The sequence below is a fragment of the Solea senegalensis genome, linkage group LG3 (genome assembly GCF_019176455.1).
Source record: "Solea senegalensis isolate Sse05_10M linkage group LG3, IFAPA_SoseM_1, whole genome shotgun sequence".
NCBI lineage: Eukaryota > Metazoa > Chordata > Actinopteri > Pleuronectiformes > Soleidae > Solea > Solea senegalensis.
The window spans coordinates 27,232,798-27,249,520 of NC_058023.1; the positions used below are offsets into that span (position 1 = coordinate 27,232,798).

Sequence of the window (16,723 nt, forward strand, 5' to 3'; positions counted from 1 at the left end):
TGTTGTAAAAGCTTCTTTTTTTTTCACTCCTCCCCTATGTGTCTGCAACTGCAGTCAAGGAGTCATTATATTTTATTTCCTTTTTCAAGTACTCAACCATGCAAAGGTGACTAAATCCACATGTGTATTATGCTCTGTGGTGGCTTTGTGGAGCCAGTATGGGAACTGCATCTGCAGCCGTTATTGAGGCTCCAGTTCTGACCTTTATGAAAGGCATATCTTTGGCTGGGTTACTTGCACTTGGATGGAATCAAAATGTGCACACATCAGGAAATGTGTGCAGCGGCCTCTGCTCCTTTTTGTCCGTGTTCCCTGCGTGCACTCTTGAGTTTGTTTTCACAAACTCACACCCCACTTCTGCATTCATGCGTTGTTTGAGACAGCTTATCCTTCTCCCCTTCCTCTTCTCATTTGTCTATCCTCTCTCCAGTCAACCCCTTAAAATCTGTTTCCATCCATCCATCCATCCATCCATCTGCCCTTGATCCACTTAAATAAGACGATGGGGTGTCAGTGTACATCTCCACTGTAACCATCTGATCGGCCTTGTTTGTTTGTACAGTTAAACACTTCCTCTTTTCCCCCTCCTTCTTTATCTGTGGAGGGTGGAGGGATAAGCTTGTGTTGCAGTGCTCGTGTGTGTGTTGGAGTTGTCAAAGCTGTCGGCATGACTTGAGTTGTTCTTGACATCTACACAAACACACACAGGCCTGACTAATTTCTTATTGATCAACAAATTCTTACGCCGTTTGTACGGCTACTTTCTGGAACATGAGATCATCCCGCCGAAGACGCTACCTGCCGGAGCCGCCGCTTATTTCACACCTGTGTCATCATTCACAACATCAGCTCTGTCCCCTAATAACGACAACTCCCAGTGTGACCCGGGCGAGGGAGGGAGTGATCTGCACTGTCCAAACACATTGTCACGGTCGCCACAAATACATCCAATTCCGATGTCATGGCTGTGCGTCTCCTGGTGGATTTCAAAGAGTGACATTCTTCGTGGATGGCTTATTTTCGAGCTGGCACTCCACCTCCATTACACACAATAAGCAATCTGGAGATTTGTTATGGTTTGGCCCGGTATTGCAGGGTTCGCTAATGTATTTCATGCTTGTTTAAGATCTTTGCATGCTCCTTACAAAGGTGCATTGTGATGTGTGTTCCTTATTACCCTGTTTTGTATAGACTCAAAACACTGGGACATGGGAGAGCAGAGAATGGGGGGGGGTGAATGGACTTTTTTCCTCTTGCATCCCCTCTCCATCACTCCCTCCTTTTTCGCCCTCTCCATGCCTATTAATGTGGCAGAGGAATGCCTGTGTAAACATTCTTGTTTCTTAGTCAGTTTCAGCATAATAGTTGCCTGTATCGCCTTTCTCCTGACCTCAGTATCTGAAACCAATTACGGCAGATCCATTTGGGCTGAATCTTATTTTCATAAGGATCCCCGTGTCGCGGTCTTCGCCGCTTTGTGTGTTATTTTCCCTCATCTTATTTTCTTCCTCCTTCCCAACCTCAGTGATGGATATCAACATCAAATATGCCTCTGAGTGCCTTGTTATTTATATAGCGGGATATTTTTCTCTTACTCCCTCCCTCTCTCCCTCTCTCACTCTCTCACACTCTCCCCTTTCTGTCCAGTCGGCTCTCTCATTCTGAAGAATGTGTCACATTGTGCTGTTTATACAATGTGTGCATTAATAGACTGAGGATGTCATTTTTCCGTGCATAGAAACCCAGGTTAAATAGACGGCGCTTCTGCACTTCTCTCCGTCTGTGTTTTCGTCTGCTCCGGCTGCTCTTCAGCAAACTTTTGATGACTTTTCTTGGCATTCGGTGCTTTCTTTGTGCACGGTGATGGGCTCCGGCTTGCCGTCTATGTAGAGTGAGGAGTGGGTGGCACAAATTGGTGCTTTTTACTGTAATGGCTGAATACTCTCAAGCCAGTGAAAGTGAGGGGACAGGAGTTGTTTTTTTGTTCTTACCTTAAATATAGGAAAGAAATGGCTCACCCCACTTCCACTGAAGAGGTGACAGACAGTTGGCAAACCACTCTGAAAAAAACATTTGGGCCGTCATTAATAAGGTCTCTGTTATGTTTGGAGAAGTGTCTCTAAGCGCTCTGTGCAGACTTCTTTTTAATAACCCAGTGTCGTTGATCGCCCAGCTTCACCCTCTGAATCACCTTCACTTCTTCTGTGTTTACTGTGTTTATTGGCCGTGCAGATAAAAAAAAACGAACCTTATTTGTACTTTTGACTGCGTGTAATACGTCGAGCATCTCTTTTGACTTTAACTCGAGCGCAGTGAGTCATTATTGATTCACATGTGAATAAACTTTTCCTCCAGGCAGCTGCAGGACTCAATAAGCCTTATAATTACTCTGATTCACCAATTGTGCCTAGATAAGTTGGTCTTGTTTTAATTACTAAGGTGCTCGGGAACAAGGAACCTGTTTTGTCTTTTGTGTATGGTTAAAAGCTCCGTCTTTGGGAACTCCGGTTCTGTCCAGTTCGGAGCGTTATAGTAACACGACGGGACATTTGTTTTGCAGTTGGTAGAACATAAACAACAAAGACACAGCACAACCAATGGCTTGCACGTAGAACAAAGAATGACATTATTTTTTATCTCTTACTTTTGAGCAGTAGTGTTGTATGTGCTATAAGCAACTTTTTGCGTGTGTGTGTGTGTGTGTGTGAGTGTGTTTGTTTCCAGGGGGAAAGAAGGCCACGGCTCAACTTACAGATGTCACTGTCCACACACACACATTTACACACATATAAACCTGTGGCGACTCGGTCTCCTTTTACCAAGGAGACAGATCAATGCAGTTAGGACCCAGTTCCAGTGTAATGTTTGTTTTCTTTACTTCAGAAAGTCTGGCTCCTCCTGAGCAGCCAGACAGACAGATTCACCACCTCTCCATGCACCCACCCCCCCCCATCCCGCATCTCTGTCTTTTCATAATTGATCAGGGGGTGGCTTCGTTCCCTGAGGGGTTAAGATGTGGCAACTTTTTTCCTTCTTCCTCCTCTCCCTCTCCCTCTCTCTCTCTCTCCCCTGTCTTCTCCTCCTGTTTGCTCAGGATCTCAATGTACTAGTTCAAACATTGTTCCCACCAGCTGGCAGAGCTGCGCCATATGCACGCCCTGTCAAGGCAGCTGTTGTCATGGATACTGGCAAGCACCAGAAAATAAAATGAGCACCCCTGATTCTTCAGGAAGTGTCACTCGCCATCTGAGTTTCGTTTCTTCCTTACTTCTCCACCTCCTTGTCCCCTTCTTTCTTCATCAAAAAAAAAAATCTGTGAAGTTGTTGTGTTGTTGTATGTGTGAGTGTGCACGCAGATACCCCCGTCTCCCCCGTTCCTCCCACTTGATGCTCGTGAGCCTTTAGAATACCAGGTATATGAGAGTGCGGAGCAGGAGCAGTAGTAGCAGCTGTGCACAATGTTCTTTTTCTACCGGCCTCTTTTATCCGCCTGCTCTTGAAGAATCAGAGTGAAGCTGCTAGCCCAGCTGCCATCGTACCTGTGAAGCTAGAGCTCGCTCATCACACACATTCAGTACACACACACACACACACAGCCGGGCAAGGAGCAGATCTGTAATCCCATCAAACCCTGGAGAAATAAGTCGCCACATCTCAGCCCCTGTGATTCTAATCGTCTTGATATCTGGCACAGCCGTCAAACAGGATCTGATGACAATTTCTACAATTAACAAATGTGATTTTTCTAATTCCACATTCCGCCGTGTGTGTAAACGGCTGTGAGTTTTCAGGCAGGGAACGATATCTCTCTCTTTATCTATCGACTGATAGTTCTCTCCATCTATCAGGCGTCCTTTGCTCGTAAGCACCCTTAATAAATAGTGTAAAAACCTGCGCTGCCGGTTAATTCCCTCTAAATGTAATCTGATGTTGATTTTTTGTCAACTTTAATTACAGCTCCCAGAGACACTTCACGTGGCACTGCCTCTACTTCAAATTCATATTATGAATATGCAAATGTGGCAGTCATTTGCAAAGAGAAGTGGGTATTTCAGTTGAGCACACACTAGACAGGTCAATTCTACTGACGCTCGCAAACCCCCCCCCCTTCGCTCTCTTCTTCTGGGTTTTTCCGGACAATCTCTGTTTATCCGAGCACCAAAACACATCTCTGATGTCGTTTTGACCAAAAAGACAAAAGCAGCGGGCGATATTTGACATGGACACGAGTTATCGCTGCTGTCACTTTGAGGAAATCTAATCTAAAGCGCAATCTCGAGTTTATTTTCCAGTGTCTCTTTTACTCCTCCCCATCTTTCTGCTGCTTTTTTTTCACACAGCCTTTTTGTTATGTGTTCTTTTCTTCTCAGGCCATACAAGCAGCGAGGCAATTACTCTTGCAGCAGCCAGGCAGTGGCCTGAAATCTCCAAAGAGCCAGGACAAGCAGCGTCCACTGCAGGTAAAGCAGCTTCCCCGTCTAATCTCTTAAGTCCATCCATAATACATGCTCCTGTGAAAAGAAGATTTCCTCTGCTCCACAAGTGTGTTTGACTTGCCAACGCAATCCTCGAAAACCTGTCGTTGGAATCCTAAAGCTGGACAAGCCAGTCCCCCAGGAAGTTAAGTGTCACACAGACACGGGGAAAACACAATAAAGACAAACCAGAAAGATTTTAGCTTCCTCTGCAAGCTTGTGTGTTCCTGTCTGAATGTACACGCAGCGCTTTAAGGCACTTGATCCATTTAAACTGGTCGATAATTTAAAAACTTCAACTCTATCCAAAGGTTATCGGGTTGGAGGACATATCTGATCCATATGCTTTCCTAACTAGATCCATAGTGTTGTTGACATGAAGTGTCCAGAGGTTAGATATTATTTGAGAAGACATGTCAGCCTCACCGGTGGCTCACAGCTAATTTTATCTGCCTGTCAATTCCACTCTTCAACACTAATTTAGCGTATTGATTCATAGAGCCGTCTGTTTCTGTTGTCAGTGATTTTCGAAAAGGTCACACTTGTTTACATATGCACACACACACACACACACACTCGCACGCCGACTACACACTCACACATATATGCACATTAACACATTGCCCTGAATCCTCTTCTTTTCCCAGCGTTTGTGTTTTTTTTCACACCAGCAAGTTTTTTTTTTTTCCTTCATCCTGCTCCATAAAGTCTCAAATTACGTAAGGGCCCTTGACATGCGCTCCGTGTTTTTATTATAAGTCGCTTTCTTTTTATATTTATTTTTTTTACCCCCGTTTGGAAATGAAAGTGTGGGAGTCTGTGCCCTCCACTCGGCTAATAAGTAATATCAAGGAGCAGTGGTTCACCTCATTAGAAGCGCCGTGCATTTCATTAATGACAGGGAAATTGGCGTTAACCTCACCCCGATGATATTTTCACAGTCTAACAATGGCGACGCCTTCAATTGGAGTCACACCCCTGTGTACCTAATTACACACTGGCGAGCAGATAAGGTTGGCAAAGACTCCGACTGGCTCTTGCGTTCCAATAATTGCGCCTCATCGAGAGCATTAATAGTATTGTTTTATTCACACACAACAGCAAATTATCAATATACTGTATTTCCAAAGGCTGTGGGGGGAGGAAAAAAAGAATTGTGAATTAAACAAACACTCATGGCCTATGTGGCCAGAAGTAAATGGATTTAAACAAATAGGATCCCGATCTACAAATGCCTGCGTAGTCGCCGCGTACAATACATACGTAGCAGAAAGAACAATATTGAATGAGAGCGGCGTGGGTGCATGATAACCGTCAGCCCATGTCCAAACCCCTGCCTCTAATAAAACCAGCACATGGTAAATATTGAATATTTACATTTGCTTACTCCCATCCCGGGCCCCGCGTTGGCAATATGAATCGGTGTGCGGCTCGTAGGCCCCCGCGCACGGGCCTGTCCTCAGCTCCCCAACTAATCCGTCTGTGGATCCAGCCTTTATTAACATCCTTTATAACATCAGTTCATCTCTGCGCTCCAAAAAAGTTACCGTGCAGGGCTTCATACCATGTGAGACGTCACTGACGCCGCAGAGATAAACACCAGCGGCTACGTGGGCTTTTGGTGCATTGTGGTTCAAGATCTGGCTTCTGCTATTGCCGCGTGCCACAATTTTGAATCCATTCATTTCAAATGACATTTTCGCTGCCATATTCAATCGTGCAGATATCCCATTTAAAGCGGTAGAAATTATATTTGAGCTGTTTTTATTGTTCTTGTCAGTACTGTATTTTGTGCTTGTCTTGAGGGACCAGTTACACCAGTTAATCTGCATTATTTACCTGGATTACGAGGCCACGAGGAGTGGTAAAGTGCAATATTTTATTAGCTGTGTGGCTTGATAAGAGACAGTGGCAATCAAGCGACAGTGTTTCCACTGGAGCAATCGCAGGGATTGATCCCCATGTATGATATCGCAGCAGAAAGTGGGAGAAGGATTAATATCATCATGACATCCTGCTTATGGCGGCGATGCTCATAAATCCTCTGCTGGTCTTCTTTTTTTTCCCCCCTTGTTCTCCCGTCTTTGGTATTTAAGAGCAGGAAATGATCCATAGATCATGGCATGTAAATTATTTAGTACACAAGCATCTAAGTGCCCCAGCTTGCAGTTTTAATTACGCGTATTAGCAGCTAAAGGCTCTCGCTTGACTAATTCTATCTGCTCGCTCAATGCCGCTTCTCAGGAGCTGATGATGCAGAGGCAGGCAGCTATGGCATCCACATGCGTACAAACACACATACAAACACACGCGCGCACACACAAGCTGCTTCTCCACATTTGCGTAATGTGACAGGTCTATTATTACACAGTAAGCCCACGGGAGCACTCAATAAACACCTATTTCTCCCTGTAAATCCCCCTGCCTCTGCCATGCTGCTTACACGGCTCTCCCAAGGCACACAACACCCTCTCCGCTCCTCTCTCTCCCCTCACTTTTCTCTTCTCTGTGGCAATATCTGTCCTCTGAAAGGCATTTATACACTGACATTTAGAATACAAATAAAGAAACGCGGACAAGGAGAGGCGGAGAGGATTACAGAGGCCTATGAATCTGACAGTTGTTTCTGTCGCGCGCTCACACACGTGCATAATGCAGCCTGCGCTCGAGCAGAAACAGAGGCTCGCTTGCACGCGCGCTTGAAGTTACTTCCAGAAGTTGTGCAAGTTGGTGACTTTATGGACCGCCACCCGAAGAGGAAGAGCTGGACTTTAAGTAGAGCAACGCAGAACAGCTCATGATGTAAAGATCTCTTCATTCTAACACTATGACACAACAACTTTTAGATTTCAGGCCATGACAACCTTGAAAACTTGAATGGAGCAGCGAACAGTCCCTTTTTGCTGGCAGAAATGGAGAAATGTTCGGCTTTCTCAGCGGCAGCGTGAGTGGCAGCTAATCACAGACACTCAACGACATCCGTCACTACACTACATGGCCGGAACAGAGCTCTCGGACAAGGTTGCCGCTCTCGCTACAAGACTGATGATGACCTCCGTCCAATTTTGGTGCAACACTCCAGTCAAAGTGTGCATGGAAAACATGTCGTGGTTCAATGTTGGTTTGTGGATGTGAAGTGATTCACTCTCGTTCTCTAGTAAATTCGACAGCCTCATGCTCAGACCGCGTCACTTTGGCCGCGGGCACTGGGCTCGTCCAAGGAAGTGTCACACTTTTAAAGGTCAGGGCCGCGCGTCTCCTCAGTGAGCCAATATTATCTCGATAGCAGCTCTCATCTGCTTATTGGGAACACACACACACACACACACACAGATACTGAGGAAAAGGGCTGCAACGCTAGGCTTCAATGTGGCTTAGCTGACTCCCAACTTGCATGGCTAAAGGATGGCAGCTCACATTTACATTTTCGAATATATCTCTCCCTTGCATCCCCTCTGGTTGCATCTGAAAATAGAGAAAAATTATCACAGTGAAGGGAGGGGAAAGAGAGGGGATATATATGTTATTCATGAGGAAAACTTCTGTTGACTCTAAAAGAGAAAGAGAAAAAAATTGTCAGCACATTTTAAGTCAAACACCCTTGGTTACTGCTTTTGTTACCAGAAAACAAGATTTTTTTTTTTTTTCATTCCCCATCTCCCTCCCTACCTCTCGTTTTCCCTGCGTTTACAACACCTACAGGACAAGATTGCTAAATTGCGAGGACAGCGCAGGTTCATCATTGTGATGCAAAAGAAGTTGAAATGCAACCCCAAGGCAAGGTAGCTGAGTTTGGGGGATCAAGAGAAAGTGAGGGGGGTGGGAGGCATGGATATAAAAAAAAAAAAAGTAGCTCAGACCTTTGATGTAGCAGCAACAAATTTACCTTGTGACAGAAGATACATGGGTGCAATAAACGAGTTATACCAGCCCTTACACATGCAATCTGATGATTCTGGCCAGGGTGTTAATTGGATCCTAACTGGCAGATCTGATACGCCCGGGCCCCGGTGGTGAGCGGGAAAGCCTTTCCAAGTGATGAACTATAATTCACTGAGCTGCTTGAAGCACTTGTAATTTACTGTGTGTCACTGATGAAGAGGCTGATCCAGTGGAGGCCATATTACCTGCAACATCAGAGGGAAATGCCCCCCCACAATCCACTACCTCTGCTACTTGTGCTCTCTCGCTCTCACTTTCTTTCTATTTCAGCACTCTTTGCTCTCTGAACTTTCTTTTCTAATTCTCTCTCTTTCTCTCTCCCCCCCTCCGCTCGTCTTGGAATTCAAACACCCGCGGGGGGGGAAGGCATTAGTCGGGAGTGAGTGTTGCCAGTGCCATGATAAAAGTGTGACAATTTGGACTGATAATGACACAAACAATGTGTACAAGCGATGCCACACCGCCACACTGTTGTACACAATGTTTGTGGGGGTGTAATCAATGACTATCTGCATGTAGAGATAAATCAATATGGAAATTGTGCTAAGCCCCTCTCAATCTCTTCGGGGCTTTTTATTAGAGGCTTTTACATGATGGCTCTTTATGTTATGATAAATTGCACTTCCCGCGCACTGCTTCCACAGTGCTATGGAAATTGATTTAGGAAAACATTTAGTAATCTGCTTAGCTTCAGTCCTGACAATCTTGAGTATTGATCTCCCTAAGCTGAAAACACGACATGCATTTGAGTGAGTGCGGCTCACATGTATGCCTCTGTGATTTCCATGCATGTAAACACATGCGCTTCCTTTGCGCACAACACACTATTCATCTTCGGAGTGAGTCTTCTATCCGGCCAACTGTGCCCGTAAGCCTTGGTGGTCCTCAAGTGGAGAATCCCAGCTATCAATCTTGTGGTTACATTTGGTGTTAATTGGCTTAGTTCTGTAAATGAGAGGTCAGAAGTCCATTAACCACAAGGAGTGTTGAGTTTGGGGCCTGCGTCTCCTGAGCTGCTCCAGAGATCGAGATGAAACGAGGAACTAGAGGGCGGCGGCGGCGGCGGCGGCGTTTCACCCATCTTTCATGATTTCTCTCTTCTCCTAAGTGTAAAATGAAGCTAGTGGCTTAATTAGCGGTGACGCTCCCTGACAAGGATCCACAGTAATTACCAACTAGGACTCTTCCCATTTTTCATTGCATTTATCTTCGCCGGGTCTCAGTTCCTGTCCAGTGCGACAAGAATAACCTTTGTCATTGATAAGCGCCGCATTCGCTGCCCCCCCCGCGATGTTTATGGGCGACACACGGTTCCCATTGCTGAGAAATTGAATAACGGGAATTTCTCTCGGCCCACCATTGATCGTTTGAGTTTGAACTCTGACGCGCCACTTATCTCCCGCTTTTGGTATTCCGAGTTTACATTAGAAAAAAAAAAACCTCAGCGATACAGTGCTAGAAAGATAAAACGCCACTGTGTGGAGTGGGTATAATTGCTTGACTTGCATTTGGCCATTAGCCAGGCCAGTTAGAGGCAGGCAGTTGTGGTAGTCAGGAAGAGATGTGGTGTTTTGCATGTAATGACAGAATGCACTGTTAAATCAAAAATAACAAGGGTCTTAGGCACCGGCTTTGCCTGGAAGAGATACCGGGTCTCTGCAGAAGAACTTGACCTTTTGTGAGGCAGTTGGAGAGGCTGGTTACGGGGCTGCCAGCGTGATAGGGGTGGCGTAATGATCTCCTTGTTGTGGTGCGGGCCCCGCGCCAATGTTTTCACATCAGGAGCTAATTTAAAGGTCCTTTGTTTTGCTTTCCAACTTAAGAGGGCAGACCACCTGGCTTTAAAGTTCATGTCAATACAGCTCAGTGTTAACTTTACGAAAGGCACATAAACAAATAGGGGACGGTCAGATAGTGTTCATAATTCAAAAACAAGCAGGAAGGAGGGACATTCAAATGACTGTCCAAAGCTCATTTGGAGAAAGGAAGCACCTTTTCAATGATGACGGTCCCCAGTGACCACCTCAGCTGCAATTAATGTTAAACTATTTAATCAACCCCATTAATATTTTTGTGTGTGTGTGTGTGTGTGTGTGTGTGTATGTGTGTATGTGCCACTACTGGAAATGTATCCTTTTGAATTACAGAGAAACACAGGCATACCCCAATAGGATATCATGGCTCCTCTTCTATGAAAGAGAGTCTATTCACAGTGTGTGGATGTTTATGCCACTGCCATCATCGAGTAAATGCTCATTAATTTTATCCCTTCGTGGCAAAATCATTTCTGGGAGAGGCAATTCAGCCTCCTGTTCCTTTCAATTCACCGCTCCCGTCAATCAAGCCCTCATGCCGTTTCCCGCAGAATGGAGGTGTTATATTCCTGCAATTATCATGTCATATACTCGAAAATGTAAATGAACGTGTGTGTAAAATTAAATTTATGGGTTGTCAGTGAAGAATAAGAACCAGGAGAGCAATTACTTATCTGCTTTCATCTTGGAGCCTCTGATACGTCAAGCAGAAAAGCATGCAGTTAAATGCTGGAATTAGCATTATGCTGCACTTCACAATGGACGTGGGCTAGTGCCTTTTCCCCCCTCGTTTTCTTCCCCATGCCTTTTCCTTCCCTTCTTTTTTGTTTGGAGCAGTCACTGAAATGAAGATTATTATCACCCATTACATTTCTGAAAAAGCCAATCAAGGTGAAAGAGGAACTTGCCTATTCCATGACGTATAGCCGATTGCTGTTGATATTTGCGTCCGCCCTTGTTCCGTTTCATCCAGCATTGTTGTCGATTCTGCGTTATTAAATTCACACCTATATCGGTGAGGTGCTTTTATTTCACCACTCTCCCGTGGAAGAGAAATAATACATGGGTGCGCATACATTTGTGTTTAATCCCGCACGTATAGGCCCACATCTCCTTTGTGAACCAAAACATCTTTGAGCCGGCATCCAATTAATGGTCTTAATGAGTGCATCTCTCATGTTGTTTCTCAGCTGCACTCGTCCCATTGTCATGGCATCCAACACAAAACCGGGAGTGACTGCAGGGGTAATTACTTACCTAGCGAATGTAGCTTCAAGGGTTAATAACATTGAAGGTGTAAGCACAGCATTTGCATAATTACACACAGACTGTTTAATTTGCAACTTTTGACGGCTTTTGTTCGCCACCTTGCTTATTGTGAATGCACTTTCTTTCTTTCTTTTTTTTTCCCCCTTTTTTTCTGTACGCTCCCATGTTGAGGAGAAGAAAGAAGATGTACCACCACAACATCCTCCTCCTCCTCCTCCTCCTGCTTGTCCACCTTAGATGGAGTCCCTTCTCTCTAAGACCCTAATGAACAATAGAGGCAGGATTTGTTTGAATATGAATATGAATGTGCAGCAGGGCCGGCTGGAAGTTGACCTTCAGCTGTGATTTTCAGTTCATCAGGATTAGTCAAGGCGGGCGATCAGGAGCCACTAATGCATAATGACTTCTAAAATGAAAAATGTGTAGTGACCATGCAAATGTCTCAGCTAATCAAAGAGGGGGGGGCGTGGAGAGGAGGTGGGGTGGTGGACCTGGGCTGGGGGAAGGTGTTGAGGAGAGGAAAGCTAAACAAGGACGTGTCAAGGCCTGACAGAGAGAGAGAGCGAGAGAGAGAGAGAGAGAGGGAGGAAGGGAGAAGGGGACATGCATGAAAAGTAATCAAGGCAGCTTGATTAGCTGGCGATGAGGACAGGGATGTCTTATTGGCCCCTTGACACACCATATAGGCTAGTTACTGTCATGGCAGCTCTGTGCCAAACACTGTAGCAATTAGTGTCAGTGAAGGTGTTGCTACATGTTGACATTTTAATTGTGTTATAGCCGCATCAAGACTGTCTGTCAAAAATATGTGTTGACAAGACGGAGACCGCAGCCCTAAATATGATACACGCGCGTGTTGTTTTGCTGGAAAACATTCCACTATTTAGCTTCAGAGTTGATACCGTTGCACTTTAAAGGTCACGTGGAGAAAGGAGCATGTGGATTTTGTCACTTTGGAGCGGAGAATAAAGCGCATACGTGTGCGCGGGTCTTCTGTCAGTCAAAGGAGAATCGTTGTATTTTGTAAATCCTCTTGACTTTATTCTCTCTAACTTGGAGGTAAACACAATTCAAAAGGATCTGAAACGGTGCAACACGGCTCACGTCATCGCACGCTCCCCTGTTAAAATGTGTGCACACAATCAAAGACGGAAGCGAGACGCATCCCTCTTTATTGATCTGATTTCTCAGAAGACGCTTTGCTGCCGTCTGAGAACAATCTGGTGGAAGTATCGGAGGTTTTGTTTTGGTGCTGCTGTTCTCCTCCTGCAGTTTGACAGCTCGTGTTTTTAAAAATGACTACCCAACAAAGAGCAGGAAACATCTATGCATTTGAATGTATGACTCTAAAACTTGACAAACTTATCCCCTTCAGAGGGAAAAACCACACTACACACTACACAACCAGAAAACATGAATATTTCCAGCCCGGGTTCGCTTAACGTGAACCCCCTAACCTCCAGCTCGTGAGCCACTGCATCACGCTGATTGTGCCTACCAGGTGTCCACTACTTCAGCGTAGTTTTAATCAACTTTTGAGTCGCGCATTGCCACATCGCTTTACAACAGCAGCACTGATAGGCATTCTGAAGGGGAGAAGTTCAAGGGTCCTGCTAATTAAGGTCTACGTCTATTTAAATCCCTGACTTTTCCCAGCGGGGTGGAGGCAGGAAAATAAGACGAGCAACACAAAGGCACAGCACCCACCTGTCCTTCAGCATCTCCTCTAGGCTGCCAAGAGTCACCGCTATGGGAGTCCTGCTCTCCCTCCTTCTCAGTCAACAACTCCCAGTAGATGCATGCCAGTAGCCCTGACACCCATCTCTGATGTTCTATATTTCTTTCTCTCTTTTTTCTACTCATCTCTCCATCCATTTTTACACATGTGCTGTTATTAATTTCTCCTACCTCCCCCGTTGTGCCCAATCCCATCCGCCGCATCGCCTCGTTTTTTTTTCTCTCGTCTTACAAACCACCACTTTTTTCTCATCCACCCTGTCCAGGTTCCAGTGTCGGTGGCCATGATGAGTCCCCAGGTGATCACGCCGCAACAGATGCAGCAGATCCTTCAGCAGCAGGTGCTCTCCCCCCAGCAGCTCCAGGCCCTGCTTCAGCAGCAGCAGGCCGTGATGCTTCAGCAGGTACATGCACACGTGCGTCTGAGTCACCACTGTGCCGGCGCATCACCAGCCACCAGTCGCTTATGCCAACTCACCACAGCCCGGTGTCCTTGACATGCTTTACCAAAAAAGAATCAGCAATTGACACACTTGTACGTGTCACCTCTAATTAACTGTCTCTAGTGTGTCCCCGGGTTTGATTCCCTGACAAGCGTCCATCAGGGACTGATTGAGTAGGGCACAGTCGGGCTTGAGCACTGGCAGCGGAATGATGGGTGATGGATGATGTAATATCTGAAGTCAGCTTGAGAAAGCACACACTCGGCGCAGACTCGTGTCAGAGTTGAAATACACTTCTCATTCATAGATTTGATTAAGGGAAAGAGAATTGTTTAATTAAGAGTGTCAGTCATCCAATTATTCCTCTCCATTAAGAGTGTCCCGACTTGTTCTCAGTAAGACGCCGTTCCTTTCGCTCTCACTTTTTGCCAAATGCTTTTATGGTTTTAAAAATGCAGACAGCCTCAGCCAAACAAAATGTATTCATATGGAGCAAGATCCTTATGATCATATAAAGTCCTTTTTAATTAAATCTACAGTAGATTTGTGGCCTGTGTACTCCAGTGGCCTGCTTCGTGGACTTCTCCCTCTGCCACATGCAGTTGACATGAAATAAAACCGTCTTTTTAAATAACTATTACGGCATGTGTGTGTGTGTGTGTGTGTGTTAAAAGAATCAGTCCAGTGTCGTTAACCTGTTCCTCAGAGGGTCTTACTCGGTTTGCTTTAGCGACTCCAAAAGAGCACAGGGAACTCTGGTCGTCAAATGTGTAGTAAACATGATGAATTGTTTACTACCCGAAGAACTGTGAGACGATCAAAGGTCGACATGAAAAAGACTTCGAAAGACGACAGAGATACAAATGCCAGATGCAGTAGAACTTCTTATTTATAATGTTTTTTCATAACCAACATGTGAAGTACAGCTGGAGTTGAATCGGTATAAATAAGATTAATAGAAAATTAATTGAAAGCACATCTGTGCTTTAAACGCTTCTGCATGTGAATCAATTATAAGAATGAAATACATTCCCAAACTGACCTCAAGTCAGAGATACGAACAACATATCAAGAAACTTAGCCTATAAATACTATCGAGTTATATACGGTCACGTTCAAAACAACTTTAATGATCGGCGCAGGGATAAACGTGTGTGTTTTTTTCCCCAGTCTTATTTTATACCTGTGTACCTTAATCTTTCTACAGCAACACCTGCAGGAGTTTTATAAGAAACAGCAGGAGCAGCTTCATCTGCAACTTCTGCAGCAGCAACACCCCGGCAAACAGGCTAAAGAGGTAGGTTTGTGCCACGTACGCAAATATATAACACAGAGGAGGTGGAGAGAGTTGGACTTTGTTATCCAAGAACTTCGATAACAAACTCTTTGTTTTAAAACGAAAGGACCATTGTGTGAGAATGAGTGACATCTAGTGGTGACTCAAGACAGATGGATGCCTCCTCTCAAGTGCTGTGGAACTTAATTATGGGTGTTATATTACATTTTCATTTAATAGACCCTCCTAAATGTTACACGCTGCGCCTTTTAAATGAATTGATATCGCTATATTTTCCAGCTGTACGTGGAAATGACTCCATTAATGAAGTGTTCCAAGTGCTGAACACAAAACACCATACATATGCATGCATGCACCCAGGCCCGCGCTGATTTATTGAATGGAGACCGGGGACGGACGTCTTTAGGTCCGGCCCGTTAATGAAGTGCTTCTGTGGACATGCAAATACACACAAACACATATGTATACGACACTTCATAAATCACGGTGACAGGCAGACGGCGGACGGACACGGCTCCGTCCCGTTCTCTCTGGCTATCAAGAGAGGAGAAGCCGAGCGCGACAACCGTAGCCACGTTCACGTAACCGCGCTGGCGCTGAACCCCGAGAACCAGTCGAGAGGCACATCCTCACAACACTAAATTGATCTTTGAAAGAAAAAAACAACAAAAAAAACCAGGTATCACATAAACATGAGTCTGTCCTTTCTTCTTTCCCGATGTGTTGCACCTCTCAGTGTCTCCTGAAGCAGCCTATTATGCTGCCCCTCCAGGAAGCCGCAGCTGACCTCCCGGCGGCTTTGTTTCTGTTTGGATTTGTGAATCGAGTTTTTCAGGGGCCCCCGCCAACAAATATGGAATAGAAATTGCTCCCTTATTTCTCTCGAGGCAGGATGGAGGCGTAGGGAGGGCAAACTGCCTCCCTCCATCACTCCATTATGCAGCCTGTTTTCCAGTGAGTGCATCACAAGTTTTGCCTCCTCCTCCTCCTCCTCCTCCTCCCACAGATCTACCATGTTATAAACATACGGAAACATGTGTGCACGTCATGCTGTGTGCACATACAGTACACATGTATATGGAGAGGAGAGGGAAATTGAAAAACCATCAGAAATACAGTTAAGCCTTTAACCATACACATCCATCATGAAGCCAATTATTGCCTGTTTTTTTTTTCTGTTTTACAGTTTAAAGTGTTTCACAGCTCGGAGCCAAAGCTTTTGTGCCCACCCCCCAAAAAAAACCTGCTCCCTCTCTGACTTGTTGTTGCTGCAGTGACTGAGCTCTGTGTTCCTCCGTTTGTTGTTGTTTTTGTTGTTGTTTTGCACCGCGGCTTATGCAATTGCCTGTCTGGCCCCGGCAATGAACAACTCTGCGAGACATCGATGAGAGAGCGGGGGGGAGGCGGAGGATGAGGAGGGGGGTCCGCACGTGTATGCATGCATGTGTGTGTGTTTGTATTGTGAGGCTGTAAATCTCTCACTCTGCTTGCTCCCTCTGGCCACATAAGCTGTAACAGACCATCAGTGAAGGCGAGACAATTAACTATCAGCATTGGTGGTGGTGACGGAGGATTATACCAGAGGCTTAGTATCATACGCAATCACAAGCCACATATTCTGACAGGCTTGAGAGTTTGTCTATCAGCACAGCATTGTTTATGGCACACACACACACACACACACACACGAGATGAGAAGGCAGTAGTGCTGTGTGGTACAGCCCCCCAAAAAAACGGCGGGAAGCC

General features: G+C 45.3%; 1 protein-coding gene across 12 annotated transcripts in view; it reads left to right on the plus strand.

Moving 5' to 3' along the window:
* The window catches only part of foxp2 (forkhead box P2), a 94,907-nt gene that overhangs the window by 53,963 nt on the left and 24,221 nt on the right, over positions 1-16,723 (plus strand). For all 12 annotated transcript variants that reach the window (XM_044021052.1, XM_044021053.1, XM_044021041.1 and 9 more), the window contains 3 exons: positions 4,371-4,460; positions 13,504-13,641; positions 14,888-14,977. In XM_044021052.1, coding sequence (XP_043876987.1) covers positions 13,522-13,641; positions 14,888-14,977 — 210 coding nt within the window. In that variant the 5' untranslated portion in view covers positions 4,371-4,460; positions 13,504-13,521. The remainder of the gene's footprint in view (positions 1-4,370; positions 4,461-13,503; positions 13,642-14,887; positions 14,978-16,723) is intronic.